Source organism: Podarcis pityusensis (assembly GCF_964106645.2).
Source record: "Podarcis pityusensis genome assembly, chromosome: 4".
NCBI lineage: Eukaryota > Metazoa > Chordata > Lepidosauria > Squamata > Lacertidae > Podarcis > Podarcis pityusensis.
Window position 1 is genome coordinate 78,644,550 of NC_138027.1, and position 27,383 is coordinate 78,671,932.

The 27,383-nt window shown below is 39.8% G+C and overlaps 1 protein-coding gene across 9 annotated transcripts in view; it reads left to right on the plus strand.

Moving 5' to 3' along the window:
* LOC308475696 (E3 SUMO-protein ligase RanBP2-like) overlaps window positions 1-24,306 on the plus strand; it is a 36,359-nt gene extending 12,053 nt beyond the window's left edge. The window contains exons 10-30 of one of the 9 annotated variants that reach the window (XM_081002856.1): window positions 281-459; window positions 553-728; window positions 1,020-1,143; window positions 1,833-1,994; window positions 3,889-4,026; window positions 4,122-4,268; window positions 4,772-4,954; window positions 5,035-5,118; window positions 7,132-7,267; window positions 7,808-7,905; window positions 8,134-12,763; window positions 14,033-14,110; window positions 16,515-16,691; window positions 17,559-17,651; window positions 18,502-18,701; window positions 20,208-20,412; window positions 20,912-21,010; window positions 21,220-21,368; window positions 21,697-21,970; window positions 22,401-22,735; window positions 23,762-24,306. In XM_081002856.1, the coding sequence (XP_080858982.1) occupies window positions 281-459; window positions 553-728; window positions 1,020-1,143; window positions 1,833-1,994; window positions 3,889-4,026; window positions 4,122-4,268; window positions 4,772-4,954; window positions 5,035-5,118; window positions 7,132-7,267; window positions 7,808-7,905; window positions 8,134-12,763; window positions 14,033-14,110; window positions 16,515-16,691; window positions 17,559-17,651; window positions 18,502-18,701; window positions 20,208-20,412; window positions 20,912-21,010; window positions 21,220-21,368; window positions 21,697-21,970; window positions 22,401-22,735; window positions 23,762-24,067 (7,973 nt within the window). In that variant the 3' untranslated portion in view covers window positions 24,068-24,306. Of the gene's footprint in view, window positions 1-280; window positions 460-552; window positions 729-1,019; window positions 1,144-1,832; window positions 1,995-3,888; window positions 4,027-4,121; window positions 4,269-4,771; window positions 4,955-5,034; window positions 5,119-7,131; window positions 7,268-7,807; window positions 7,906-8,133; window positions 12,764-14,032; window positions 14,111-16,514; window positions 16,692-17,557; window positions 17,652-18,501; window positions 18,702-20,207; window positions 20,413-20,911; window positions 21,011-21,219; window positions 21,369-21,696; window positions 21,971-22,400; window positions 22,736-23,761 lie in introns of all 9 variants that reach the window. The other 8 variants (XM_081002859.1, XM_081002857.1, XM_081002858.1 and 5 more) reach the window with 8 other exon arrangements.
* The last annotated feature ends 3,077 nt before the right edge of the window (window positions 24,307-27,383 follow it).

Below are 27,383 nucleotides of genomic sequence, written 5' to 3' on the forward strand. Positions count from 1 at the left end.
TCTAAACAGAGAATACTTGTAGACAGGTCTGTAGAAATCTAAATAGCCAGTGGAGCCTCAGTAACTGGCGAAACTGCATCGGAAACTGCTACTGAGCTATGTTTTGAACACCTGCTTTGTATAGGATGTGAGCCTTTGTACAGGATTGATTCACATTTTTAACTGTTTTGGAATTAACATGAGATGATATTAGCATGAGATGATAGCTTGCTTACTGTCTTCTGCTGTCATACCACATAGTTGCATCTTTAGAAATGAACCAGCACTTTCTTGTTGTTAGGTGCCATTAGAGCCCACAGTGGTAGTCTCCAACACCTCATATGGCTTGGTCTGCAGTGGAAATCCATATCACCCCAGCAAACCTTTCGCAAATGGTTGAAGCAACTTTTCCACTTGCCTCAGGAAACATCCAGACTTGAGACCAATGCTCCTGAATCGATTTGCATGTTGGACCTTGAAGTAAGGAAATGCTTCCAGCATTAATTTCTACCACAATTTGAGTTAATAAAACAATTTATTGTATAACTTAAAATATGTGTGTTTCCAAAACAGGTATTTCTGCTTGGGGTGATATTTACCTGTCATTTGCAATTGGAAGAGAAATTTAATACCAAGTACGCTGTGCACCAGCCTCAATTCCTACCACTACCAGTATGCAAGCAACTTTGTACCGAGAGGCAGAGGGCCTGGTGGGATGCTGTTTATGCTCTTGTTCACAAACAAGCTGTGTAAGTATGACTTTTTTTGGTTATGGTAGTCATCCTTACAATAGACATGTGGCTGTCGACTACATATAGCAGCTTTTAATGCCTCTTTCTCATGCTGAAGGATTATATATATGACAGTTTGTGTGAAATGACTGGCTTTTATATATCTACAAGAAAACTTTTTTGATCCTTTGTCTTTTGGGTTAAGAATGGACTTTATAACTTTTAGTCTATAGATAATCAAGCAGAAACTGGTAATTAAGAACTACATTATGCAGCTGACACATTTCTGTTGCACACGTTACTTTTCAGGTCCGGGACAGCAGCAAAAGTGAGGCTTCTAGTCCAACATGAAATAAGCATCCTCAGAGCCTTAGGTAAACATGGTCTTCAGCCAGCTCTGATCGTGCACTGGGCAAAAAGTCTCCTTAAAACAGTAAGTAAGAAGATGCCATTTTCAATAAATTTGAAGCTATAAAGTTAATTTCTTAACCTTGTATGATCCATGCAGCCTATTGCAGGTATTTAGATTATATGTGGGGAGAGAAGTCTGGAATGTAGTTGCCACCACCTTTTAAAACACCAGTGGAAAACCTCTGGCCCTGCCTAAATGACTTAAGCTCCAGATGTCTGAAAGACCATCTCCATCTCTACTAACTTTCTCTGGTCTCCAGAGGAGAATCTCTTGGTAACTGGTAATTGCTTCCAATTGCTGCCCAAGAGAGGGCTTTCTCTGTGGCAGTCCCTAAATTATGGGACTTCCTCCCCATCATTGTGTTTAGCATCTTCATTGTATAGTTTTTGCTGTATGCTGAAGTTACAGCTCTTTACCCTGGCCTTTGACAGTTAAGGTATTTTGTTTTGTAAATTATTCAATAATTGTGACTGTTTTACCAGCTTTTATAATTGTATATTCTGTTGTCATAATCCACCCTATAACCTTCCAGTGATGGGTGGGTATGAAATCTAATAAATCATAAATAAATACAACACTTGCATGTACAACTGGAATTCTGAACGTTAATAGAGAAATGTGAAATAGTGTCATCAGGGCTATCATTGATATATACAAATGATTTACTGAGTTTAACATTAAAAATAACTCAAATTATGTTACTTTCACAGGGTTGCAGTCTTAATTCTTTCTATGACCAAAGAGATTACATTGGACGAAGTGTTTATTACTGGAAGAAAGTTTTGCCAATGCTTGAGACAATCAAGAAGAAGAGAAGTATTCCTGAACCAATTAACCCATTGTTCAATCACTTTCATAGTGAAGATATTCAGGTAATAAGGCAGCTCAAATCTTCCTATGGTAGTCCTTATATTTCTAAATGCTTTTGGGGTCTTATCTGCAGTTTCTTACTTTGATGTATAATTCTTGTTGCCACTTCTCTATCTCAATCCCACCTCCATAAGCGGTTACTATTTACATTCCAGCTCTGGCAACGACAAAAAAGCTACTTGCCAACTCTTGAACCATCAGCAGATTTGTCTGCTTCCACCATTAGCGTACTTTGAGACCCACACATTTGGAATTGGTCCAGTCTTCCTTCATAAGCCACAAATGTTAATTATGTGCTGGTAGCATAATTTGTCTGCTAGCTAGGTGTTGCTCAAAATGTTATTTTATTTTATTTGGAAAGTGGAACTTAACTGATCTCACTATTTGACTTGGATGTCATGCAGTCATCAAACACAGCTCATGATGGGTCTTAACATAATGAAATATGAGAGGTTACTGAGGTATGGATCATAGCAGCTAATTCTCCAGAAGAGTGTGGAAACACCTAGGTCACAGTTGCTATCTGAACCTACAAGAAGAACATAATAGTCCTGCTGAATCAGACCAAAGACCCATCTTATCCAACATCCTGTTTTCACAGTGGCCAACTAGAGTGCCTATGGGAAGCATGCAAGCAGCGCCTGTGTGTAACATCACTCACTCCATTTATGATACCCAGCCGCTGATATTCAGGGACATACCGCCTCCAGCAGTGGTGGTAGAACATCTCCATTGTGGCTAGTAGCCATTGGTAGCCTTTTTCTCCATATATAGGAGCTAGATGGTGTCCAGGAACTGAGCCCTTGGCGGGAAACATGATTATTCAGAGAAATTTTGACTCCATTCAGAATGAGCAGAATCTTCGTTCCCAGGTCCAGAGTTGCCTCTCTTGTTGTCTGAATTCAGCTTAAGTTTCTTAGTGCTTCCAGGCACTGATGTACAGATTTTCTACCAATCCTGGGTTAATTTTTCTAAGTTGAGTTACTGGCATATTCATAGCACTGCTTTGAACTGTGGCTTTGTATAGGCATCTGTGACAAGAAAAAACTTGTTGAGGACATTAACTCTTTAAGGAAATAAACCCTTAATTCTACTACATGCTTTTCCAGTGTTTTCATTAGGGCTATATCAAATAGCATCAAAATTTTTCTGCTAATCATGAGAAGGTGGAAGACCTATTCAAGTTGCTGAAGCATCTCCTTTCGCCATGAAAAACTTAACCCAGCACACACTAAGCCAACTGGGGGCAGGGGGCAAATGTTTGTAATGCTTATTTTAAAAATTTTACAGAGTGGGAAACTGCAGGCCTTTTGGGTGGGACTATAAGGGACTCTCAACACTTCCTTTGCATATGTGAAAATAACTTCCCCTTACAGTGGTGCCTCGCAAGATGAAAAGAATTCGTTCCGCGAGTCTTTTCGCCTTGCGATGTTTTTCGTCTTGCGAGGCATTCGTCTTGCGGGGCACCACTGTACATGCATGGTTGAAAATGCTGATTGAAAAATAGACCATGACTATGAATTGCCTTATCTAGCTAGACACATAAACTTAATCTGTTAAGAAGTATTTGAACATATCATACGTGTATCTACATGCATGCTATTATTATAAATATAAAAGCACGTGTGTATTGTAGAAACACGCTTGCAGAAACAGTTTGTCAAATATTACATATGTGTTCCATACACACGTTTCAGTATGTTTTCTGCAAACCTATTTCTGTCACTGGAATCGTATAACTTGAAAATCTGGTTATCATCTTGGACAAAGTAAGTAGTAGTTCCTCCCTTGAAAAGAGCAAAACTTACACACAATTGTAAATCATTAAACTGTGTAAAATATTTTGTACCAAAACATTTCCTTATATAAAACTAATTAATAAATCTTCTTTTTAAGGTTTCCCAGGTTGGTGTATATCAAGAAGAGGCACATATAGCATTTGCTATTTTGGATTCTGTGGATGGAAAAACAGACGATGCTATGCAAGCATTTGAAGCTATTAAAAATGTTGTCTCATATTGGAATCTTGCTCTAGTAAGTGTTACATTCCTTCAGGGGATTCCCCTGCCCTAACTGCATGCACACTTAATAAGCTGAATTCTCAACTGACTCTTTCTTTTCTTGGATAGATTTTCCAGAGGAAAGCTGAAGAGATAGAGAATGATGGTCTGTCATTAGAAGAACAAGAAGAATACAGAAATCTTCTGAAAAAGAGTAGAGACTACCTCATAAAAATTATAGATGAAAGCAGCAGCGATGCTTCAGTCACTGAAAAGGTTTAAAATGTGTTTTTTTAAAAACTGCTAGGAAAATTCATCTATATAGAAAAAAAGCATTTGTCAGATTATATGTCTAGATATATAATACTTGGTTTAATAGTAAATCTACTAGAAATGTAGTAGAATTTAGTGGCGCTAAAGCAAACATGCTCTAAAGTATGGGTAGCTAAGAATTAAAACTCGTTCAGATGCAAAAATTCTATGCAAACTTTTTGGTGCTAGTGACCATTTTCTGGTTAATTAGTGAAATACAGAGTGTTGTATCCAGTGTTGCTTGAGCAGAGTTTTACTTGCACACCAGAACTTTGTCCTGTCACAAAAATTTGCTCTGGAGGGAGAGGTAGAACTCTGCCGAAAGAGCAGAATAGCAGCGCTAGATGCAACCCAGACTTCTGAAGCCAATAATTTGTAAACCTCGGAAGAATATGCAGTTCATTAATGTAACCATGTATATATTTAAACTCGCCCTAAATTCGCATACTCTTTAATTTTTGTCCTAGTTACCTGTATCCATAGAGACAGTTAAGGAGATGCTGGAAAGTATAATGCAAGAACTTGGAATCAATGGTGAAGAAAGGAGTCTTATCCTAAACAATGATTTGAGCCAACCAGTGGAGACGGAAATTAAACATTCTACCCCATCACCCACAAAATTCTCTCTGTCTCCAAGTAAAAGCTACAAGGTATAGCAAACAAATGTTTTTGTTTTTAAAATCTCTATTATGTTTCAGTTTGTCTAATCACCTAACTATTGTTATTTCAGTTCTCGCCCAAAACTCCTCCTCGCTGGGCAGAGGATCAAAAATCACTACTTAAGATGATCTGTCAGCAAGTAGAATCCATAAAGGTAAATAAGAGCACTATTGTGTATGTTCTGTACTCCACTCTGGGGATAGATGTGATTTATTCAGCTTAGATAATCGAAGTCAGGATGGATAAGTCAAGTGTTCAGGAAGATCCTATCCAAATAATTATACTTCCAGAGTAATCATGCTTATGAGCAGCATGATTAATTTAAGACAAAGTGCTGATTTTAACGTTGGCAATCTAGACTGTCTTTTACTTTTGAGTTATTCAGCAGGGTGCAAACAAATGCATTCATAGAAGTAGTCATTCTTGCATAGGCAGGTTTAATTTCTATTGCTGAAAATACAATTAATATAAAAATGACTGATGTATGATTATTTTCAGAAAGGTGGTATATGCAAGTTCAAAAATAAAAAATAAAACTTAACGGCAATTTACAAATATGTGAAATGATGTCAAGATTTCCCTTCTCCTACTCTGTGACCCACCCCCTAAAAATCTTCTTTGGTGGGTTGGGGGACCCTCTGAAGTAGCCGGTGAGGAGTTCAGGGGCTGCAAGGGGAAGGGAAGAAGGGGAAATTCCATTGTGTCTGGTGGCATGACTTTTTCCCATGTGCATGTATCAGAACAGAATTAACACTAATGCTAAAGCAAAGTAAATTGTAGTAGAAACAACGTAATAAACTTATAGCAGCAGCAGACTAGAAAGGTCTTGCTAGTTTGATTCAAGTTAGCTGAAGTACAGTTGTGGAATCTTGTTGCAAAGCAGCCTATTGTGACATCAGTAAGTTTCCTCGACTAGAGAGGGGAAAAGACTCCTGGCCATTTTTGATTGAAAGAGAAAAGACTGATAATTTGTACAAATTTTCATTAACACTAAAATACTAAACTTATTAAGGAATAAAAACATGGTTATGTGTGTGCTGTAAGAAATAAGTAATAGCAAAGACTATACTTCATGGCTTTTTATACTCCAAAAGGTTTTAAGACGAAAAGAGCAATAAAATCAAAATTTGGGCTGTTCAGAATATATTTGATTTCTGTAACTGCTTTACTTTGCACACAACTGTGCCTTGCTTAGTTAACCTTTCAACAGTAGTCAGTTCATGGTTCATTTTCAGTCATTGCCATCATCACTGCTACTAACTCAGAACTCATTCCCCAAACGCTAATAACACCATCCTCGCACAAGAGGGAGGTACTGGCGTACTTGCAGAAGTGCAAAAAATCTTTAGGGGGAAAATCCTAAAGGGATTATTGAGCATGCTTAGTAGCCAGAGAATATTGAATCATTGCAGGGACGGGAAATAGAGGAGGGGGCTGAGACTGACCTCACTGGCAGTGAAGGTGTGTGTTGCTGTGGTGGCCCTAGAGGTATCAAAACACTGTTGATCAGTGGATAAGACAGGCTAACAGAAAAGCAAAGGACAAAGAGCTGGTAAGGAGGAGAGTGAAAAGGTTGGCTGTGTTTTTTCTTCCCTTAATAGTGTCATAGCTTGGAAGTCGAATGGCTTAATTCCTGAACATTTTGGCTCCCTAACATCGCAAACCTGGAAGTGACTGTTCCGGTTTGCAAACTATTTTTAGACGACGAATGTCTGACAGGGCTTCTGCAGCTTAGCAATTGGCTGCAGGAGCTTCCTGAAACCAATCAGAAGCTGTGCTTTGGTTTCCAAACGTTTTGGAAGTCGAATGGACTTCCGGAATGGATTCCATTTGACTTCCAAGGTACAACTGTACTTTGATCCTTCATCTTGAAGAAACAAGCAAAGCATACAGAAAGATATAAAGAGGTTGGAGGGAACTATCTTTTATTGCCTGGATTGGTCACTTTCTGGCTCACACTGAGTAACTGTTCTTAAATGCCTTCATGGTGGAAGTCCATAAAAATAATAATTGAGAAATCGAAGGTTTCAGTGTAGCCAGGACTTAATACAAGCATATTCATCCCAAACTGTTTTACATTCTTTTCCTCTTCAGTTCTGTAGATGCAAAAGAAACAGCATGGGGGTGGCACAAAAGTTTTTAATGACCATGCTTGTCTTTTTGATAGAATGAGATGCAAGAGATGAAACTTAACAATTCTAATACAACCATGTCTCAGCGGTGGCCTGCCGAAAGCTATGCAGCAGATACCATGCCAGATGGCTATCAAGGCACACAGAGCTTTCATGGAGCACCGTTAACTGGTAACTACATGCGCAGGTGGAGAATCCTAGAAAAATTTAAGTGCAGTTTCTGATGCGACGTCTGATTATAATTAAAAAGCATTGAAGGGATCACAAGCTGCCTTTAGGAGGATGTTATTAAAAAGATATAAAGTATCTTTGTTTACTTGCTTCATAATCTTAAGGCTTTATTTAAAACTTGCCATGAGTGCTAAGGGGAGGGTGCGTTTTCACACTTTTTAAATGATTGCTTTTATTTGATTTTGATAATGACCGTACATTTTTTAAAACTACACGAGAATACTCCACAAAAAACACATGATATCCTTATACAATGAAGTAAATCACTAAAGCTGTGTCTTCACACTTGCATATAAAATGATGGAATACTAGAAGTGGGGGGAAGCCTGAGTGTTTAGATGGTTATATATGGGATTGTGTGTTGGATAAACCACCTTGAGAGTTCTTGTTTTTAAAGGCAGCATATACATATTTAAGATAAAGATTTAGGGTTCTTGTCAATTTCAAGACTCTCACTGTTTTTATCTCTTGTGTGTCCAGTTGCTACAACAGGTCCATCTGTCTACTATAACCCATCACCAGCTTACAATTCCCAATATCTCCTACGGACAGCAGCCACGAACGTGACCCCCACAAAGGTAATTATTTGCTGTTTCTCTGATACAACTCATAACTCGTAGAGAGATGGAAAACTGAGAACTGTGTTGCTTTCTGTTAAATATTCAAAAGGCAGGTTTCTTGTCACATAGTGGGAACCAGCAGTTGTTTTTGAATGCAGTTTAAGCAATTATTGGAAATTTAAATTTATAACCTATGTTCAATTACTAAGGCTTTAAAACTAAGTTTGATCATTTTTGTATTTATAGGCTCCTGTCTATGCCATGAACAGGCTTACTCCTCAGCAGCACATATATACATATCAACAGCCAATGCACACTCCTCCACTGCAGAACACTTCTGCTTGCATGTTTTCACAAGAAATGTATGGTACTCCCCTGCGTTTTGATTCTCCGGCAACCGGAATGTTGTCTCCCCGTGGCAATGAGGACTACTACAACTACAGCGTTCCACCAACAACTACAAATCCGCCACTTCCCGAGCCAGGCTATTTTACAAAACCTTCTGCAGCACCCCCGGTCTCCCGGTCTGCCGAATCAAAAGTGATAGAATTTGGGAAGCCTACCTTTGGGCAGCCTGTACCACCAGCAGAGGGAGCAAAACCTTCCTTGATAACTTCTGCTCAGTTGACACAGCCAACCACTTTCAAATTTAATTCCAATTTCAAATCTAATGATGGAGATTTTACTTTTTCATCACCTCAGGTTGCAGCACAGCCACATAGTACCCCCTATAGTAACAGCGACAGTCTTTTGGGCCTTCTGACATCCGACAAGCCTATCAAAGAGGACCGATACGCTGGACAAAAGCCGCTTACTGAATATCCCACTGGACAGCGAAACATCTTCAGTTTTGGTGGCAAGAATGCATCAGGCATTGCATTTACTGATAAAATGGTACAAAATCAACCCAGGCCCTCTGGTTTTAGTAAGGGTGATGCGTTCAGCTTTCAGGATCCTGGCAAGCCTGTATTTGGTACTCCACCTTCAGATGTAGCAAACAGAAGTCACGAAACAGATGGAGGAAGTGTCCATGGTGGTGGTGAAGAAGAAGATGATGGCCCTCATTTCGAACCTGTTGTGCCACTACCTGACAAAATTGAAGTAAAAACAGGTGAAGAAGATGAAGAGGAGATGTTTTGCAATAGAGCAAAACTTTTCCGCTTTGATGCTGAACACAAAGAATGGAAAGAGAGAGGTGTTGGTAATGTGAAAATTCTGAGGCATAAAATAACTGGCAAAATCAGACTACTTATGAGACGGGAGCAAGTGCTGAAAATTTGTGCAAATCACTATATAAATCCTGATATGACTCTTAACCCAAATGCTGGATCAGACAAATCTTTTGTGTGGCATGCCTTGGACTATGCAGATGAATCGGCAAAACCTGAGCAACTTGCAATCAGGTTTAAAACTCCAGAGGAAGCGAAGCTTTTCAAGCGGAAATTTGAAGAGGCACAAAATATTTTGAGAGTATCTGGATCAAGTGATAGTCAGCAGGCTTCTCAGGGTATTGTGTCATCAAGAGAAGCTACTGCTCAAGATGCAAAAGATTCTGGTAAATCTGACTCAGGACTCATGAGCTCTGGATTTAACTTCAAGAGTGGGACATCATCTGTCAGTGGTAGCTATCAGGTTCCTGTTCCCGATGTGAGCAGTTCAGCTAAAAACACTAATGCCAAAAGTACTTTTACGATTGCATCCAGTGCAGCTACACCTGCATCCTTCTCTTTTGCTAAAGAAGGGTTGGGAGCAAATGCTACGTACGGATTTGGTGAACAGTTCATGTTAAAGAAAGATCAGTGGGAGTGCAACACATGCCTTGTTCGAAATAAAGTAACTGCACAGAGTTGTGTAGCATGCCAGACTCCAAATCCAGCTAATCGGGAAGCGCAGGCTGTGCTTCCTCCGACAGAATCGACTATACCTTTCAAACCCAACACTGAAGGTGCACATTCTACATTTGGACCAATTCCTCCAAAAAAGGAAAACCAGTGGGAATGCAGGACCTGTCTTGTGAGAAACGAAGCCAGCGCATCCCATTGTATTAGCTGCAAGAATCCCAGCGGTACAAATTTACCAGTGTTTGGTTCCCAAACCACATTCAAATTTGGTCATGCAGAGTCTCCAAAAGTGCCCCAAAGTGGTTTTGGGGCTGCTTTTCAGAAAAAGGAGGGCCAGTGGGATTGCAGCATATGCTTAGTAAGAAATGAAGGCTCCTCACGAACTTGTGCTGCTTGTCAGGCTGCAAACCCATCTAGCGATTCCCAAACCACATTCAAATTTGGTCATGCAGAGGCTCCAAAAGTGCCCCAAAGTGGCTTTGGGGCTGCGTTTCAGAAAAAGGAGGGCCAGTGGGATTGCAGCATATGCTTAGTAAGAAATGAGGGCTCTTCACGAACTTGTGCTGCTTGTCAGGCTGCAAACCCATCTAGCAATGCTCCAGCTTTACCAGCTAGTGATGCTCAACTGCCTGTGTTTGGCTTCAAAAGCAAGTTATCCGAACCCACTGGAGGACCACAGGGGACGGGTTTTAAATGTGACATAACAGAGAAGGGTTTTAAATTTGGCCTTTCTACAGATCAAGGGAAGTCTTCTTCCTTCACATTTCAGGTTCCTGCTAGCAGTGAAACTAAGCCTATGAAAGGAGGGTTTAATTTTTCAATGCCGGTACCTCCAGGTGAATTTAAATTTGGTATACAAGAGCCTAGCAAAGATGTTGCAAACGACCAACAGAATAAAGAAGGTGGTACTGATGAAAAAGAGGAGGTGTCGGAGGAAGAAACTGCAATGAAATCTCATGATAGATCTAGCAAACAAAGCGGTGATTTGGTGTTTGGTCAACACAGCAGCACATTCACTTTTGCTGACCTTGCAAAAACAACTGCAGGTGAAGGATTTCAGTTTGGTCGGAAAGATCCAAATTTCAAGGGCTTTACAGGTGCAGGTGAAAAGCTATTTTCTTCTCAGGCTGCTAAATCTTCATTCAAAGGAAATACTTCTGCTGATCTTGAGAAGGAAGATGAGTCCTATAAAACAGAAGACAACGATGATATTCATTTTGACCCTGTTGTCCAGATGCCCGAGAAAGTCGAACTGGTGACTGGCGAAGAAGATGATATAGTGTTGTATTCCCAAAGAGTAAAACTGTTCAGGTTTGATGCAGAAACAAGCCAGTGGAAAGAACGTGGTGTGGGCAACTTGAAAATCCTTAAGAATGAAGTTAATGGCAAGCCACGAATCATCATGCGACGTGAGCAGGTATTTAAGGTTTGTGCAAACCACTGGATCACAACTACCATGAACTTGAAGCCCCTCTCTGGCTCAGACAAAGCATGGATGTGGTTAGCCAACGACTTCTCTGATGGTGATGCAAAGCTGGAGCAATTGGCAGTTAAATTCAAAAGTCCAGAGCAAGCTGAGGAATTTAAATTGAAATTCGAAGAATGTCAAAGGCTATTGCTGGATATACCACTCCAGACCCCACATAAACTAATAGATTCTGGGAAAACAGCTGAGCTGATACAAAAAGCAGAAGAAATGAAAAGTGGTTTGAAAGATCTCAAAACCTTCCTGACAGACGATAAAACTAAACTTGCGGATGAAGAGAGTAAAACCTCTGTATCTGCTACAAAGGCCTCTGATTTGGTTATTAAGCCACACGCTGAAAGCACTGGACCTACATTAGAGTGGGACAACTATGACTTGCGTGGGGAAGCACTGGATGATAGTACAGACAGTTCTGTGTATGCTTTGCCTCGGGCCAGTAGCCCTGTGAGGAAAAATCTATTTAGGTTTGGAGAGTCCACCACAGGGTTTAACTTCAGCTTCAAATCTGCATTAAGTCCCTCTAAGTCTCCTTCCAAACAGAACCAAAGTAGGACTTCTGTAGGCACAGATGAGGAATCTGATGTTACACAAGAAGATGAAAGAGATGGTCAGTATTTTGAACCAGTAGTACCTTTACCTGACCTCGTAGAAATAACAAGTGGTGAAGAAAATGAGCAGGTTGTCTTCAGCCATCGTGCTAAACTTTATAGGTATGATAAAGATGCCAATCAGTGGAAGGAGAGGGGTATTGGAGACATAAAGATCTTGCAAAACTATGACACTAAACAAGTTCGTGTAGTCATGCGAAGGGACCAGGTATTAAAGCTTTGTGCCAATCACAGAATAACCTCCGATATGAACATCCAGCCAATGAAAGGCACAGAGCGAGCGTGGGTATGGACCGCATGTGACTTTGCCGAAGGGGAACGGAAAGTAGAGCACTTGGCTGTGCGATTTAAGCTGCAAGATGTTGCTGACTCCTTTAAGCAGATATTTGAGGAAGCAAAACATGCTCAAGAAAAAGACACCTTAATCACACCACTCTCTTCGCGGGCAAATACTCCGAAGGAATCGCCATGTGGAAAGATTGCTGTTGCAGTACTTGAAGAAACCACCAGGGAGAGAACTGATTTAAAGCAGGATGAAGAAACAGTTACACAAACTGCAGAGACTTCACCAACGGCGGGCACTTCTGAGACGCCAACGAAAGCAGTGGTTTCACCACCCAAATTTGTCTTTGGCTCAGAATCTGTCAAAAGTATTTTTAGCAATGAAAAATCAAAGCCTTTCACATTTGGAAACACATCAGCAACGGGATCTCTCTTTGGCTTCAGCTTTAACGCTTCTCCCAAGAGCAAAAGCGATAGCTCAGTGTGTCATAGCACAAAACAGCGAGAACCAGATGGCACATACGATGCCTGCAAAGGTGCTGAGCATCAGGAAAGTGATGCTACTGTTTGGAAACACTCCGATGGCAAAGGAGAAAGTCAAGTGGCTACCTCCAAGGCAGAAGGACTTCCTAATTTTTCATTTAAAACACTAGAAAAAGGTGAGCATTTACATAATTTTTACTTAATAAATTCAAGTTGTTATAAATGTACTTAGGTTCCACCTTGTCCATCTTCGTGAGTTTAAGTTGCCTACTGATGTATAGTTTCAAAATCTATAATGCTTAACTCTAGGTGAGAAGAAAAAATGAGACCGAAAAATCTTTAAATGAATGTATCCTGGGTTATCATAAACGTTCTTGAGGAAGATTATATTAAAAAAATCCGGTATGCAGGACCCAAGCTATTTAGCACTTTAGAGATCAAAAGTATCTCTTTGAATTACAGATAAATACATAACTGGTAGGTAGCACAGTTACTGAGAAGTTGTTCTAGGTTCTGACTTTGCCCATTCAGAAGTGGGCAATAGCACACTGCAGGCCAAGTTGCTGGAGTCTGCCAAAATGTCGTGGAGGATGAAAATTTGAGGGGAACTTGATCAGAATAAATATTGGCACTAATAGGTCAATAAAAGGAAAACATGGTTCATGTTTTGTTTCCTTCTCTTTAAAACTTTGAAATGTAAAATCTTGAGTTAGAAGAGAATCTTAGCAGTTATTTGCCAGATTGACTCCCCATGTTCAGAGATTGTATTTCTGAATACCAGTTGTCGCAACAGAGTGAGGGAAATTCTTGCCTTCGTGTCCTGCTTGTGTTTCTTAGAAACTGGTTGGCCACTTTGAAAAATGGGGCAATGAACCTTTGTTCTAATCCAGCAGGGGTGGTTTTTTTTTGGTTTTTTGTTTTTTTTTTAGGTATCTTGCATTGAACGCCTAGCTATGTCAGCTAAGAAGTAGGCTCTACAGTGGTACCTCGGGTTACAAACACTTTGGGTTACAGACTCCGCTAACCCGGAAGTAGTACCTCGGGTTACAAACTTGCCCCAGGATGAGAACAGAAATCGCGCGGCAGCGGGAGGCCCCTTTAGCTAAAGTGGTACCTCAGGTTAAGAACGGACCTCTGGAACGAATTAAGTTCATAACCCGAGGTACCACTGTATTGAAACCAATGGGCTTACTCCCAAAAGAGTAGGGTTAGGATTGCAACATTACTTTCTGTACTGGTAAAATTGTTTTGCTAGTTGAAAGCTAACGTCTTAATTGTTGCAGCTAGAAAGATCACTGTTCCAGATTACATTAGTATAAGAAGTTATGTAAAATCATAGACAAGTCTGTGACTGTGTGTCTGTGACTGTGTGTGTGTTTGGCAGCGCCCCTTGACCCTTTAATGAAGTTAATTAAATACTTAAATCCACACACTTTATTTTCTAGGATTTAATTTTAGCCTTTTTAAATCTAACCCAATGGCCTTTTGGACCAGCGCATCTCCCCCTCAACCCAATAGTAAAGGTATTTACATACTGTACTGAATGTTGTGTTGTATCACTTTTGGGAAGACACTGACAGCTCCCCAACTTTAGCAGGCTATTGACTAATGGAATTATAGAAAAAATAACATGCATGTTAAAAGAGAATAGTAATGACTGAATTTGCTTTACAGCTGTTGTGGTAAGAGACTGGTTATTGAAACCTTGGATGTGATTGCCTGATTCCTATGTTTTCTGAGTCCCCAGCTATTGACTTTTTAAAATTTTGCTTGATGGATGGTAGGTAGGCTAGGACAAATGGATAGACATGGAATAAGTATGTTTCAGGTGTCCTTATTGTCCCCCAGTCTCAATATTAGGATTTTTGTTTTTGAGCCATCCTTCAAGACAAAATATTTTTCTTGGAAGGGAGAGGTTTATGCTAATTCATGGAACGTTTTCTGAACTACTCTCCAGCCTCATATTTTTTGCTTTTGTTTCACTTCATAATCAGTGTCCCTCCATCTGATTAGTTTTTTAAAATGTTTTTAAAGAACCTAGGAACATCCTGGGGAAAGACCATTTTTCATTAAGAGAAAATGGCTGCAGATGTTGGGTTCTATCTAGAGAAGTTTTCCCACTAGTGCAAAGGCTTCTGCATGCGCCATGGGACTTTCACACTTCCTCTTCCTCCCATGCACCCATCCCCCAACCCTCTGAAGCAGATTGGAAGAGGTGCATAAGGAAATGAGAAATTCCAAGGCTTGTGTTTTACTAAAGCTGAACCTAACACAACTATCCGTGGTGGTGGTTTTTCTAAATTGTGCATTCTGAAGGAGACTAGAAGTCTGGAACATTTAATTTTAACTGTTTAGGATATGGCTTGCATTCTTGTGCGAGACAGTGCACACTGATAATAAGCATGCATGAAAATGTTTTGTGTACTTGGCATGTATTCTTTTAATATGTATTTGTCAATTAACATACAGACTTTGCCTTGGAGATGATTGTCTGAGCTTCAGACGTAGCTTCAGAAATAGTTTTTTTAGTCAAATAGTAAGGTGTTATAGGATGACGCTTTTGAGGAGCAGTTTAACCATTGTGGTGTTGGCGCTTAAAGGAATACAATTCTTTTTAAGTGGTCTGAAACTATTTGATTTTGTTGCATCTGTACTTCATACTTAGATCTCCCAATTTGTGACTTCAATAATTGATTCCTACTTCTGGGAATCTGGAAATTCCTACTTCTGGGACTGATATTTGCTTTTCTTTATGAATTCACATGAGTAGGTTTTATGTTCTGATCACATTCTAAGTGTTATACAGGGCTAACTGCTGTATTGAGATAGATTTAGCAAACGATAATCAGCTAGACAAAATCAGATTGCTTCTGATTTTGAACGCCTCATGTTGAAACACCTGAACACCTCATGATGAAAAGAATAGTGGCAAATTGCTAGGACTTAGTGAGCTCTTTCTACTCTGCTTCTTTTCCAGTACTGTGTAAGCAGAATAGTTAACTCGGTATTGATGAACCTATTTAAAAATACACTTTGGAAGGAGAACTTCAGCACAACAAAAGTAATCCTAACAATGATAAATGAAATAGCTGAAGCCATTATTATGGCTAAATAAAAATTGATGGCAGTGGTATACAGTGTTACTATTGATGCTTACTATCTAGTCATCTACCTTGTGCTACCTTGTGCAATACACATTGTGTCTCATTCAGTGAGAAGAACTTAATGCCATGTGCTCAACTCTCACTGAAATCACGTTTTAGCTTTGTCAAAATCTTGTGATTCAAAGTCCGAGTTTGGGGCCATGCACACTTGCCAAGCTCCTGCTTGATATATATAATTTGAATAATTTGAAAGAGCCTGACTTTATTGTTATTACAACTGTTTAAAGTAAAATTGAATTCTCAGCTTCCAAATGAATAAAAACAGATCTGTTTCACAACCTATCAATTTATTCTCACTGTTAAGCCACCTTAACAAAAGATACATTCATATTTTAATGTATCAATAAAACCCAACCTAAATCAGGTCTAAGATAAAATGGAATTAAAGTGCTATCCAAAGTATATTTTCTTCTGCTTTACAAGTTTTTAACTTAAAATGTTTCTGTGCCATTTCACTGAACATCCCAGAAGTATCTTTTTTCTAAACACAATACATGCACAGTGTAAGTTCTACTTAAAAGACAATAGATGGATGGAAGATTTGTTGTGTCTGGAAGCAGCTGTCTTAGGAGAAGCATGGCATGAGTTTGGCTTTATGGAAAGGAAACCCATCTCATAGTGGCTAAACTCTTCTTATTGGTTTGACTTTTAATCTTGCTTGTTTTCTGGTTGAAAGTATTTCTTGCCTGCTTTGTGAATGTGTTAGTATTCAAGTGCAGCTGCTGCTTTCAGACTTGCTCAGACAGTTCACTTCTTTCCCCAGCAGTTGAGATTAAGAAGGAGCCAGATGATACTGCCACTTCAGACGATGTTTTGATTGTATATGAGTTAACACCCACGCCTGAGCAAAGAGCTCTTGCAGACTCCCTTAAGTTACCTCCAACATTCTTCTGCTACCAGAATGAACCTGGGTATCTGAGTGAAGATGATGATGATGATGGTAAGAAGCATTCCTTGAAAATTCTTCTTCCTTAAGTTACAGAACACTATTAAGGAATGAAGGAAGCATTGGTCCAGTCCAGAAGAACATCATTTCTGGAAATGTATTTGTCTTCATGAATTAAGAGCGGTTTGGGAGGGGGGGAGTATCTCGTGCACAGTGCAGTAGATCATTTCTCAGGGATCACAAAGCCTCCTGTTTCTGGCCCTAGTCAGTTATATAGAGCAGGATGAAACTTAATAGCACTCTTCAGCTAAGCAGCACTGACTTCCCCCTGCATCAGCTGATGCAATGGGAGATCAGGCCAGCTTGATTTGGATGCACATGAGAGCCCCCGCGCACTCAGGTGTGGTGCTGTTTAGCTGAACTTCAAAGTCCTGGTGTCAGGACTTCAAAATACCTTGCAGGCTTTTTTTTTGCTGCTGCTAAAAGGAAGGCGAAAACGTTGCTTTCAGCAATGTGTTGCTGCCTGCAAAGTGCTTTGATGTCCCAACACCTGATGTCATTTGTGACTTGCAAGACAGATCCTGATATGAATTTGGCTTGTGGAGCCAAAAAGGTTCCCCACCCTATTCTGTGGTACTCCCTCACTTGGGACACTTGCCTGGCACTCACTTTATCAGAATATTCATACCAGGCAAATATACTCAAAATATTCATACCAGGCAAAACCCAGGTATTTTCAAGCTCCATAGTTGTCTAAGTGCTGCATTTTACTGTTTAAGCTATTTTGCATCTTTTGCATTTTGTCCATGCTTAAGGTTGTTACTCCCTTTAAGGTATAGCAGGGCATACAAACCCAAATACTTACTAGCTAGTGGCATAACAGATATGCAGTGTAAACAAACTTTCATTTTCATATTTCAGATGAGGACTATGAAACAGCCGTGAAGAAGCTCAATGGAAAGTTGTATCCTGATAAACCTAAAAAACATGCACAACTGAAAGAAACTGATACAAGTAAATTTTCTTGGGAAGAAGATTGTAACTTAGCAAGCACAGGGCTATAAATTTGAATTTGGGAGGAATGAAAATACATTCTGACTCACAATTGTTTGCCATGCCATTTATTACATGGTTCCATAACTTGAAAAACATCATAAAAGAATGGGGAACTGTGTAGGGAAATGATAATTTCAAGTTTTTAATGAATTTGCTTGCTATAATGAGATAAAACCTGAAATAATTAAAGTGTTCCCGGTAGTACTAAACACTATTAGAAGAAGAAGAATAGATTTAAATAAGAATGTGTTACAATCCCATGCATATGGGGTGAAATCCCCTCAAATGCACTATGAGATACCTTGCTAGAAACTTGGCAATTCTAGCTTCAGTTTTAGAATTAAAGGCAGAGAAAACAAGTGAAAATACCAAGTGGTGGTATAATGAGAAATTTATTACAGCAAAACGTTGAGATTTCTAAAGATGCAGAAACCAGCAGAGCTCCTCTGCTCCTTCTCTTTTACTAAAACCTAGATTCAGGTAGGTAGCCGTGTTGGTCTGACGCAGTCGAAATAAAATTTTTTAAAAATGTCCAGTAGCACCTTAGAGACCAACTAAGTTTGTTCTGAGTATAACCTTTCGTGTGCATGCACACATTCTCAGATACCTATTTGAAGAAGTCTGCATGCACACGAAAGCTTATACTTAGTTGGTCTCTAAGGTGCTACTGGACAATTTTTTTTTTTTTACTAAAACCTCTTATCCCTAGGCTTCATTATTTGAGATTTTAAGTTTAACATTGGAGTATTTTGAGGTTTTACTTTATTCTAGTTTTTTTCAATAAAATCTTAAAATGTTCTCTGTTTAGCTGTTGAAGGAGAAAATGAAGCAGAATGTGGGAGCGAGTGTGTTATTGTGTGGGAGAAGAAACCAACTCCTGAAGAAAAGGCTAAAGCAGAAACCCTGAAGCTTCCTCCAACCTTTCTGTGTGGTATTGGCAGTGACACTGATGAAGACAATAACTTAGAAGACTTTCAAACAGAACTTAGAAAAGTCCAAGAAACGAATGTAAGTAACAAAAGAATGGGACTTTAAGCACCAATTCAGCTGGACTTGCTATGGTCCAAACGTGTGATTCTTGAAAATTGGCCTAACAGGAAGACTTCCTTCTTCCTGACATGCTATATTTCCAAGTGCAGAGATGCTGTTCCTTTTTGTTTGTTATTGGAGCGGAGAGTAGGGTGGGGTATATTCCACATTGTCTGCACCCTAGTGCCATTTTGTTACTAGAAGTTCATGGAAGAGATCTAGAACACAATATACACCAGGAAGCTTAGTTTGGTCAGAATCGAGTATACACTTCCAGAGTTAACACTAAATACATTACTTCTGGTAAATGAGCCACCATAGCTGCTAGAGGGCCATGAAAATTTGTGTCCTGGGCTTTTTAGACTCTTCTACCCATGTACTAAGAAGAGTCTAAAAAGCCCAGGACACAAATTTTCATGGCCCTCTAGCAGCTACCCATGTACTAGGGGACGCTGGTGGCGCTGTGGGTAAAACCTCAGCGCCTAGGGCTTGCCGATGGCATGGTCGGCGGTTCGAATCGCCGCGGCGGGGTGAGCTCCCATCTTTCGGTCCCAGCTCCTGCCCACCTAGCAGTTCGAAAGCACCCCTAAGTGCAAGTAGATAAATAGGTACCGCTTTATAGTGGGAAGGTAAACGGCGTTTCCGTGTGCTGCGCTGGTGCTGGCTCACCAGAGAAGCTTTGTCACGCTGGCCACGTGACCCGGAAGTGTCTCCGGACAGCGCTGGCCCCCGGCCTCTTAAGTGAGATGGGCGCACAACCCTAGAGTCGGACACGACTGGCCCGTATGGGCAGAGGTACCTTTACCTTTACCTTTACCCTTACCCATGTACTATCTAAAACCATAGTGGTGCATTGGTTGCCAGAAGTGAAATAGATTGGCATTATTTTCAGCTCTCCTACCCCACTTTAGCTTCATAAATTTTGAGGGCTGAGGTATTCTGTCTACCTCCTTTATTCCAATAGGATCTTTATAAGAGACTTCATGGACAGTGGGTTGGATAACATAGACTTCTGGTTCCTTTTAATTCCCAGTTCTAAAACAAGCATTTGATAGTACAGTGGTACCTCGGGTTAAGTACTTAATTCGTTCCGGAGGTCCGTACTTAACCTGAAACTGTTCTTAACCTGAAGCACCACTTTAGCTAATGGGGCCTCCTGCTGCTGCCGCGCCGCTGGAGCACAATTTCTGTTCTCATCCTGAAGCAAAGTTATTAATCTGAAGCACTATTTCTGGGTTAGCGGAGTCTGTAACCTGAAGCGTATGTAACCCGAGGTACCACTGTATGATGTGAAACCATTTTGAAAGTGCAGAGGTGCTTGGCACTTTTAGTTTCCTCCACTTTCCCTGCCAGGAAGATACCTGTTCTAGAGATCAGCTAGTTCTGTTTTCAGATACTGTCCACTACTTTACATATGCATTTACATAAAGAGCCTATGAAGACTTGGCACCAGTTTAAAAAATAACTCAGTTAGTTTCTTTTCAGGAAGCTCAAGTAGAAGAAGTAACCAGTTCAACTGATGATGTGTGCTCCATTAAGGAGGAACAGCCTGCTGAAGCAGTCAGTAGAGCTGAAGAACCAGATTCTACCACTGAACCTATATACACTATACAGACGTTATTAGCAGCAGATGACAAACCTGTTGACTTGTCAACGAAAAAAGAAAGCGATGTCAGTTCTACAAACCAAGGTATACACATTTGATGTGTGAAAGACATGTATACTAGGGAAACTAACATTGCAAAGTCTAATAATGCATACAGAGAATCTCCAGCTAATTAAAACTTCTATTCCTCTGGACATGTATTTTAAGTACACTTAATTAGTATTTTGATTGTTAAACCCCATATCGATTGTTTTATTGTTCATGTAGGGAATTATGCAGAAATTCTGCTTTAATATGCTGGCTGTTTGCCGTAATAAACATTCACTGACTGACTGATTGTATAGAATACGAAGGGTTGAGAGTTTAACAGAAAGGGGCCTTGACTAGTGGGCAACACTTATTGTATCTCCAGTGGACTGACTAATGCCTTGCTAGTGTCCTTTCAGAGGTTACACCAGACTTGTTCACTTTCTCCTTCTACCTGTGCTTATGTCTGGAGCTATGATAGTGGGGGAATGTGACCTATTATGCAATGTAAAATGAACCACAGAATGATATGAACACTTTTCCTCCCTTTATATAGAAAGCAAACCTTTCTCATTTGCCCTTGGCAACATACCTGGCTTGTCTTTTGCTGATCTGGCTTCAAATAATTCTGGAGATTTTGCTTTTGGTTCTAAAGGTAAGATGCACATATTGTCTAATTTCTGGTCTGTGACCATAATAAATCCATTCATTCATTCAAATATTATCTACTTAACTATAGAAACTGCTTGCTGCTAAGAGAGTTATTGTGTGTGAAATCACATTTTTTTTTGTGAGGGTGGGATAAGAAAATGTAATCTCAGAAATATTTTTCTATAGTATTAAGATTCTGTCTTCCCATCTAAGCAGACAAAAACTTCAAGTGGGCAAATACAGGAGCAACTGTGTTTGGCGGACAAGTGGCCACTAAAGGTGACAATGAAGATGATGGAAGTGATGAAGAAGTTGTACATAGTGATGATATTCATTTTGAACCAATTGTATCACTGCCTGAGGTAAGATATGAATCTGTTAAATAAAATAAGAGTTGGTTCTTTCCTCTAACACATGTGAGGACAGTGAGCTGCACAATTTCTCTTGTGTGCAAATTAGGGTTGTTGTTTTTACTTACTCTAAATGGAAGAAGTATGCAGGTCATTTATTTTTTTTAAAAAGCTCCCATAATTCAAGAATGTACTACTTTAAGAATGTGATCCTTTGCACACTAGCCTGAGATTAAGCCCTACTGTACACAGTGGAATTTACTTCTTTGTAAACATACATAGAATTTATAATACCTCAGGAGTAGTGATGTGAGTAAATATGACTACTTATCCCTGCTAGGTTGAGGTGAAGTCAGGAGAAGAAGATGAAGAAATTCTATTCAAAGAGAGGGCAAAACTCTACAGATGGGACAGAGAAGTCAATCAGTGGAAAGAACGTGGTGTGGGAGAAATAAAGATCCTCTACCATACACAGAATAAATGGTATAGAATCTTAATGAGAAGGGACCAAGTTTTCAAAGTCTGTGCAAATCATATGATTACAAAAATGATGGATCTAAAGCCCTTGAATACTTCAAACAATGCTATGGTTTGGACTGCAACAGATTATGCCGGTGAGTATTTGTAAAGATATTCTATAACTTTATTTCCCTTCCATTGTACATGACATATTCCCTTCCTAACCCTTTGTGGTTGTGCTGGTTCCCATAATGCTGCAAGGAGTGGGACTTCACCGAGTAGCTATGCCCCTGATGCTCCATTGGGCCCTTTTCCTGGCTGCTGCAGAAAGCAGGCATTAGCGTGAAGGTTTCCACAGAATCTGAAACCTTTCTGCATACAGCAAGTAAATGAAGAACCCCCTCAGTACAGATCCTTGCACAAATGTTGGGAGAAGGGCTGAATGAAGTTTGCTGTGTCTGGGGCAGGGCTGCTGAGCACAACCCCACTCGTAGCTTCCATATTGCTGTACACAGGATCAAATGTTGAAAGAAGGCTGCATTCTGATCATCACATCATGAATAATACTTGCAATCTTAATTTCAGATGGTGAAGCTAAGATAGAACAGCTTGCTGTCAGATTTAAAAGCCAAGAGCTGGCTGATTCCTTCAAGAGGAAATTTGAAGAATGTCAACAAAGCTTGTCAGAGTTACAGAAGGGTCATGTTTCTCTGGCAGCAGAATTGTCAAAGGAATCTAACCCTATAGTATATCTTGAAGTTTCAGCTGATGACGAACCTCTAGGTCATGTAACCATAGAATTGTTTTCGAATATTGTTCCGCGAACTGCTGAGAACTTCAGGGCATTATGCACAGGAGAAAAAGGATTTGGATTCCGAAATTCCATATTTCATAGAATAATTCCAGATTTTATCTGTCAAGTAAGTGAAAATGCTAAGATTGAACATACATTTCATACTACACATTGATTAACAGGAATATATTTTAAGGCTCAGTAGAAAAGTTCTAGTTTGCAAGCAAATTAGTAGAAACATGAAACATGATATGAGCTTTTCATATCATGAAAGTCTGGAAGTTAATCTGGGGCCTTGCTTCTCAATTTATATTCCATTACTTCTGTAGTTTCTCTAGTGCCAAGTTAGCTTCTCATTTTCTCTTACCTACTTCAGTTGCATCCAATAGATGTATACCTACACAGAGAATGTAAATGGACACTAAATCCTGGGGTGGCAAATGTTTTTGCCCAGCTAGCTAGGCTAAATATGGGGATCATATTTGACATGTAGACAGAGCTGCACTTCTGTGAAACACCTAATGTCATAATGACATCAGCTTTCCTGTTTTGCTTGTGGGGTGTTCAGATGCCCCTTTGAAAGCAAAACACCTTTTTTACTGAGTCAGGTGGGCACTGCAGGTCAAATTGGGAGCTCTGGCAGGACCAGTTAGGCCCCACAGTCTGGAGGTACCCCACCCCTGCCTTAGAACAATCAGAAACCATTTCTAGGCTCACTGTTCCCCCCTCATTAATTCTGATCGGTGACAGGATGAAGGAACAAGTGTAGTTATGCTAGCCTCTGAAGCTAGTGGGACATAACATCTTACAGTCTTATATATGAAAACGAAAGGCAAATGTAAGTGAAAACCATGACTGCATTCAAACCTGACAAACCATGGTTTGTTATTAACGTGTGTGAGTGGTGGTGAGCTTTGGGCTCCAATGACGTTTACCTGAGACTTGCTGCTGCTTGTGTACATAACATAATGACTCACCATGGTTTGCTGCAATAGCTGAACACAGGAGCTGAATGAAACCACTATTGATTTAACAGTTGAGAACACCAGATGGGACACCACATTGTGCTGGTAAAATGTATTTCTACACACATTTCAGATGTTTCAACATGTACTATAACCAAGTGAATTTTCTCTATTTGTTTACATTCTAGGGAGGTGATATCACCAGACAAGATGGTACGGGTGGCCAGTCCATTTATGGAGAAGCATTTGAGGATGAAAACTTTGAAATAAAACACACTGGCCCTGGCTTACTGTCGATGGCAAATCGTGGCAGAGACACCAATAATTCCCAATTCTTTATCACTCTCAAAAAAGCAGAGCACTTGGACTTTAAGCATGTTGTTTTTGGGTTTGTAAAGGATGGGATGGATGTCGTGAAAAAAATAGAATCTTTTGGCTCACCTAAAGGAGTAGTGTCAAAAAGAATTTCGATTACAGACTGTGGTCAAATATAAAATCATTGCTATTACCTGTATGTGGATTAAAATAAATGTTCAGATTTAGACAAAATTATGTTCAGCTTCTTTTAAAATGAACATTTCTGATGTATAAATGTAAAGTTACAGCTTATAGCTGAGTCCTTTTTTAGTGTTTAAATTGACTGCATGTTGTGAAATAAAAGTTCAAACACTGGTAAATTTTAGGTGTATTTTTGTTTCATCCCCATTTTTGTATTAAATGATTTAAAATTAAATACGAGTCTGAAGTTCTATTACTCTGATTTGTGCAATTTCCCAGTTTAACTGAATGGTTTAAATAAAATTACAAACTAGTGTGTGGTTACTACTTTCCTCTCTTGACTTCCTTGAACAACAGACAACCCCAAAACATTTATGTTGACTTGCCTGCCTGCATGTGCAAATTTAAGTGTGTGGCTTTGAGCAGTCTGTAGTGGTTCATTCACATGAGCCATAATTGTATATTAGTGAACAAATCATAGAATTGGAATCTGCTATCTCTATTCAGTACTTTTGGTCACCATTTATTTATTTTATTATCTATGTCATAAAATTTATACACCACTTGATTGTAACAAAACAAAACAAAACCCCCAAAGCGATTTACAAGAGGATAAAATAAAATTGAGAAAGAATTGCAACCATACTTTAAAACAGATTAAAATTGTCTCAACTTTCTAGCATCTGGATAAGCTTGTCTAAACAATGTATTAGCAGGTGCTAAAAAGAGCACAAGGAAGGCACACCTACTTGATCTCAATAGGCAAGGGGTTCCAAAGTGCAGGTACTGCCACACTATACAATGCAGTTCTTACAAATGCAAAATGGGTAGTCTGTTAATTCTGCCAGTTGAACGGACATGGGGTAAAGTGATCTTGTAGGTAAACGGGTCCCAAGTTGCTACTTGAACTTGGCCCAGTAGCAAATTAGCAACCAGTGCAGATCTCTGAGCAGATGTTATATGCTGAAACGGCCTGCCTCCTGGATCAAGTGAAAGGGAAGCCCCACATAGAGCGCATTGCACCAAACCTATCTTGGAAGTAATCTGTGCATGAGCTACTGTTCATTGTCCTGAAATAGCTGTAGCTGTCAAACCAACCAGAGTTGGTCAGAGAGCCACTTGAGCCACCAGTGACAGAGCTGGACCCAGAAACCCCCACAAACTTACACTCGCCGTGAAGGCAGCTCTTGAAGGTTAACTCCATCTTGGGTAGGTAACTGATCAATTTCTTGGGCGCTGAAACTGCTTGCCCACAGTGCCTCCATCTTGCCAGGATTCAAACTCAGCTTGTTTTTCCTCATCCATCTCACCACTGTCCAGGCAATGGCACAGGGACTGCATAGCCTCTCCTGATTCATTTGAGCAGGAGAAATAGAGCTGAGGGCCATCAGCATACTGATGGCACCTCGCCCTGAAATGCCTAATGACCACTCCCAACGGCTTCATGTAGATATTAAATACCACTAGAGACAAGATAGTCCCCATAACATAAGGCACTCTCCCAATGCTCTCTGGACTTGAGCCTGAAGGTAGGATCAGAACCACTGTAATAATACGGTGGGAGGAGGACAAGGAGCAGCTACTCTTAATTTTGTGTTATAACCACACAGTCCAAAAAGCATTGGCAACCCCTAAGACAGAGGAGGCAGCTGATGGAATTACAATTTATGTCTCTTAATTACATCAAACAATTTCATTGTATTTTCTAACCAACCCAAGGATTGCCACACGGCAAAAGGTGGATTAAAAATGATATAAATGCATATAAGTAAATACTGCCATGGTGATCATTCTTTGCTAATTGTGGTGGTGGTACCTCATGACCTGGTCTTGCTATGGAGAATTTTGAAGGAGAAATACTGTATTTTTTGCTCTATAAGACTCACCTTTTCCCTCCTAAAAAGTAAGGGGAAATGTGTGTGCGTCTTATGGAGCGAATGCAGGCTGCACAGCTATCCCAGAAGCCAGAACAAGAAGTGGGATTGCTGCTTTCACTGTGCAGAGATCCCTCTTGCTGTTCTGGCTTCTGAGATTCAGAATATTTTTTTTCTTGTTTTCCTCCTCCAAAAACTAGGTGCGTCTTGTGGTCTGGTGTGTCTTATAGAGTGAAAAATACGGTAGATCTTGCTGTTATCTCTCCCCACCTGGCCCCTGCTCCTATGCACTGAACTGAAAAAGCTCCGTGCATTTGCTTGGAAGCGACTCCCAAGGAGTTCATTGGCATGCAAGTAGGCACCAACAGCATTGCATTGCTGAAAGCTGCAAACATGGAGACTTATAGTTAACATTGACTGCGAGTTTTTATAGCATCACCAGCCAGCAAGAGCCAAGTATGGAATTTACAAAAGGTTTGCTGGTGGCTTTTTGCATTCCGAACGGTTGAAGTGTGCCAACTGCCATTTCACCGTGTTGGGTGCACACAGCGAATAATAGGATCTTGAAAAGAGTTGGACTACTTATTTATTTTTTAAAATATTTTTTATGGAATGATTTTATGTTACAAAAAACAATACAGCCACACTACCACTAAATATAATTAATAAAAATTACATACATCAATATTTAGTTTGTTATTTACCATCTTATTTCCCCCCAAACATTCCATACAAAAACACACATATGTGCAAACACCCACACCCGCACACAAAATGATAATAATGAAAGTAAATATTTTCTTCCAAAAATATTTTCTTCAACTTTGACTTCCTGTCAAGTCCCTTTGCATATATTTTATCTTACAATCGAATGTACACAAAACAATAAACCTTTCTACATAAATTTTCCAATACATTCTGAAAACATAATAAATCCTTAATTGTTGTCTACCTCCTTTTAGTACCTTTATCACTCAAATGCTAGCACGGAGTCAAAACTATTATTGTATTTTTGAACATATCTTCTATAACCATCCCATTTTCCCGCAAATTTTTGCTTTGAGTTCCCTCTGAGTTTACTAGTCAGTTGAGCCATCGCCACCAATTCCTGTAATTTGATTTGCCAATCTGTTATTTTTGGGGCCTCGTGATCTTTCCATCCCTTGGTCACAAGTATATGAGCTGCTGCGGTTGCATACAAGAATACCTCTTAGATTTTGGGGGATCTCTTTATCTAAAATACTTCCGGTTTTTTAGTAAAAGTTATTTGAAAAGAGTTGGACTAGATGACCCCTCCCCCCCCAGGGTCATCTAACCCCCTGCAATGCCATCTCAGTCAAAAAGCATACAAAGCAAATAGCCATGCAACATATGCTCAAAAAACTTCCAGGTCATGGAGAAGTAGTTCTGCCATGTATGATCTAGTGGAGAATCCTGC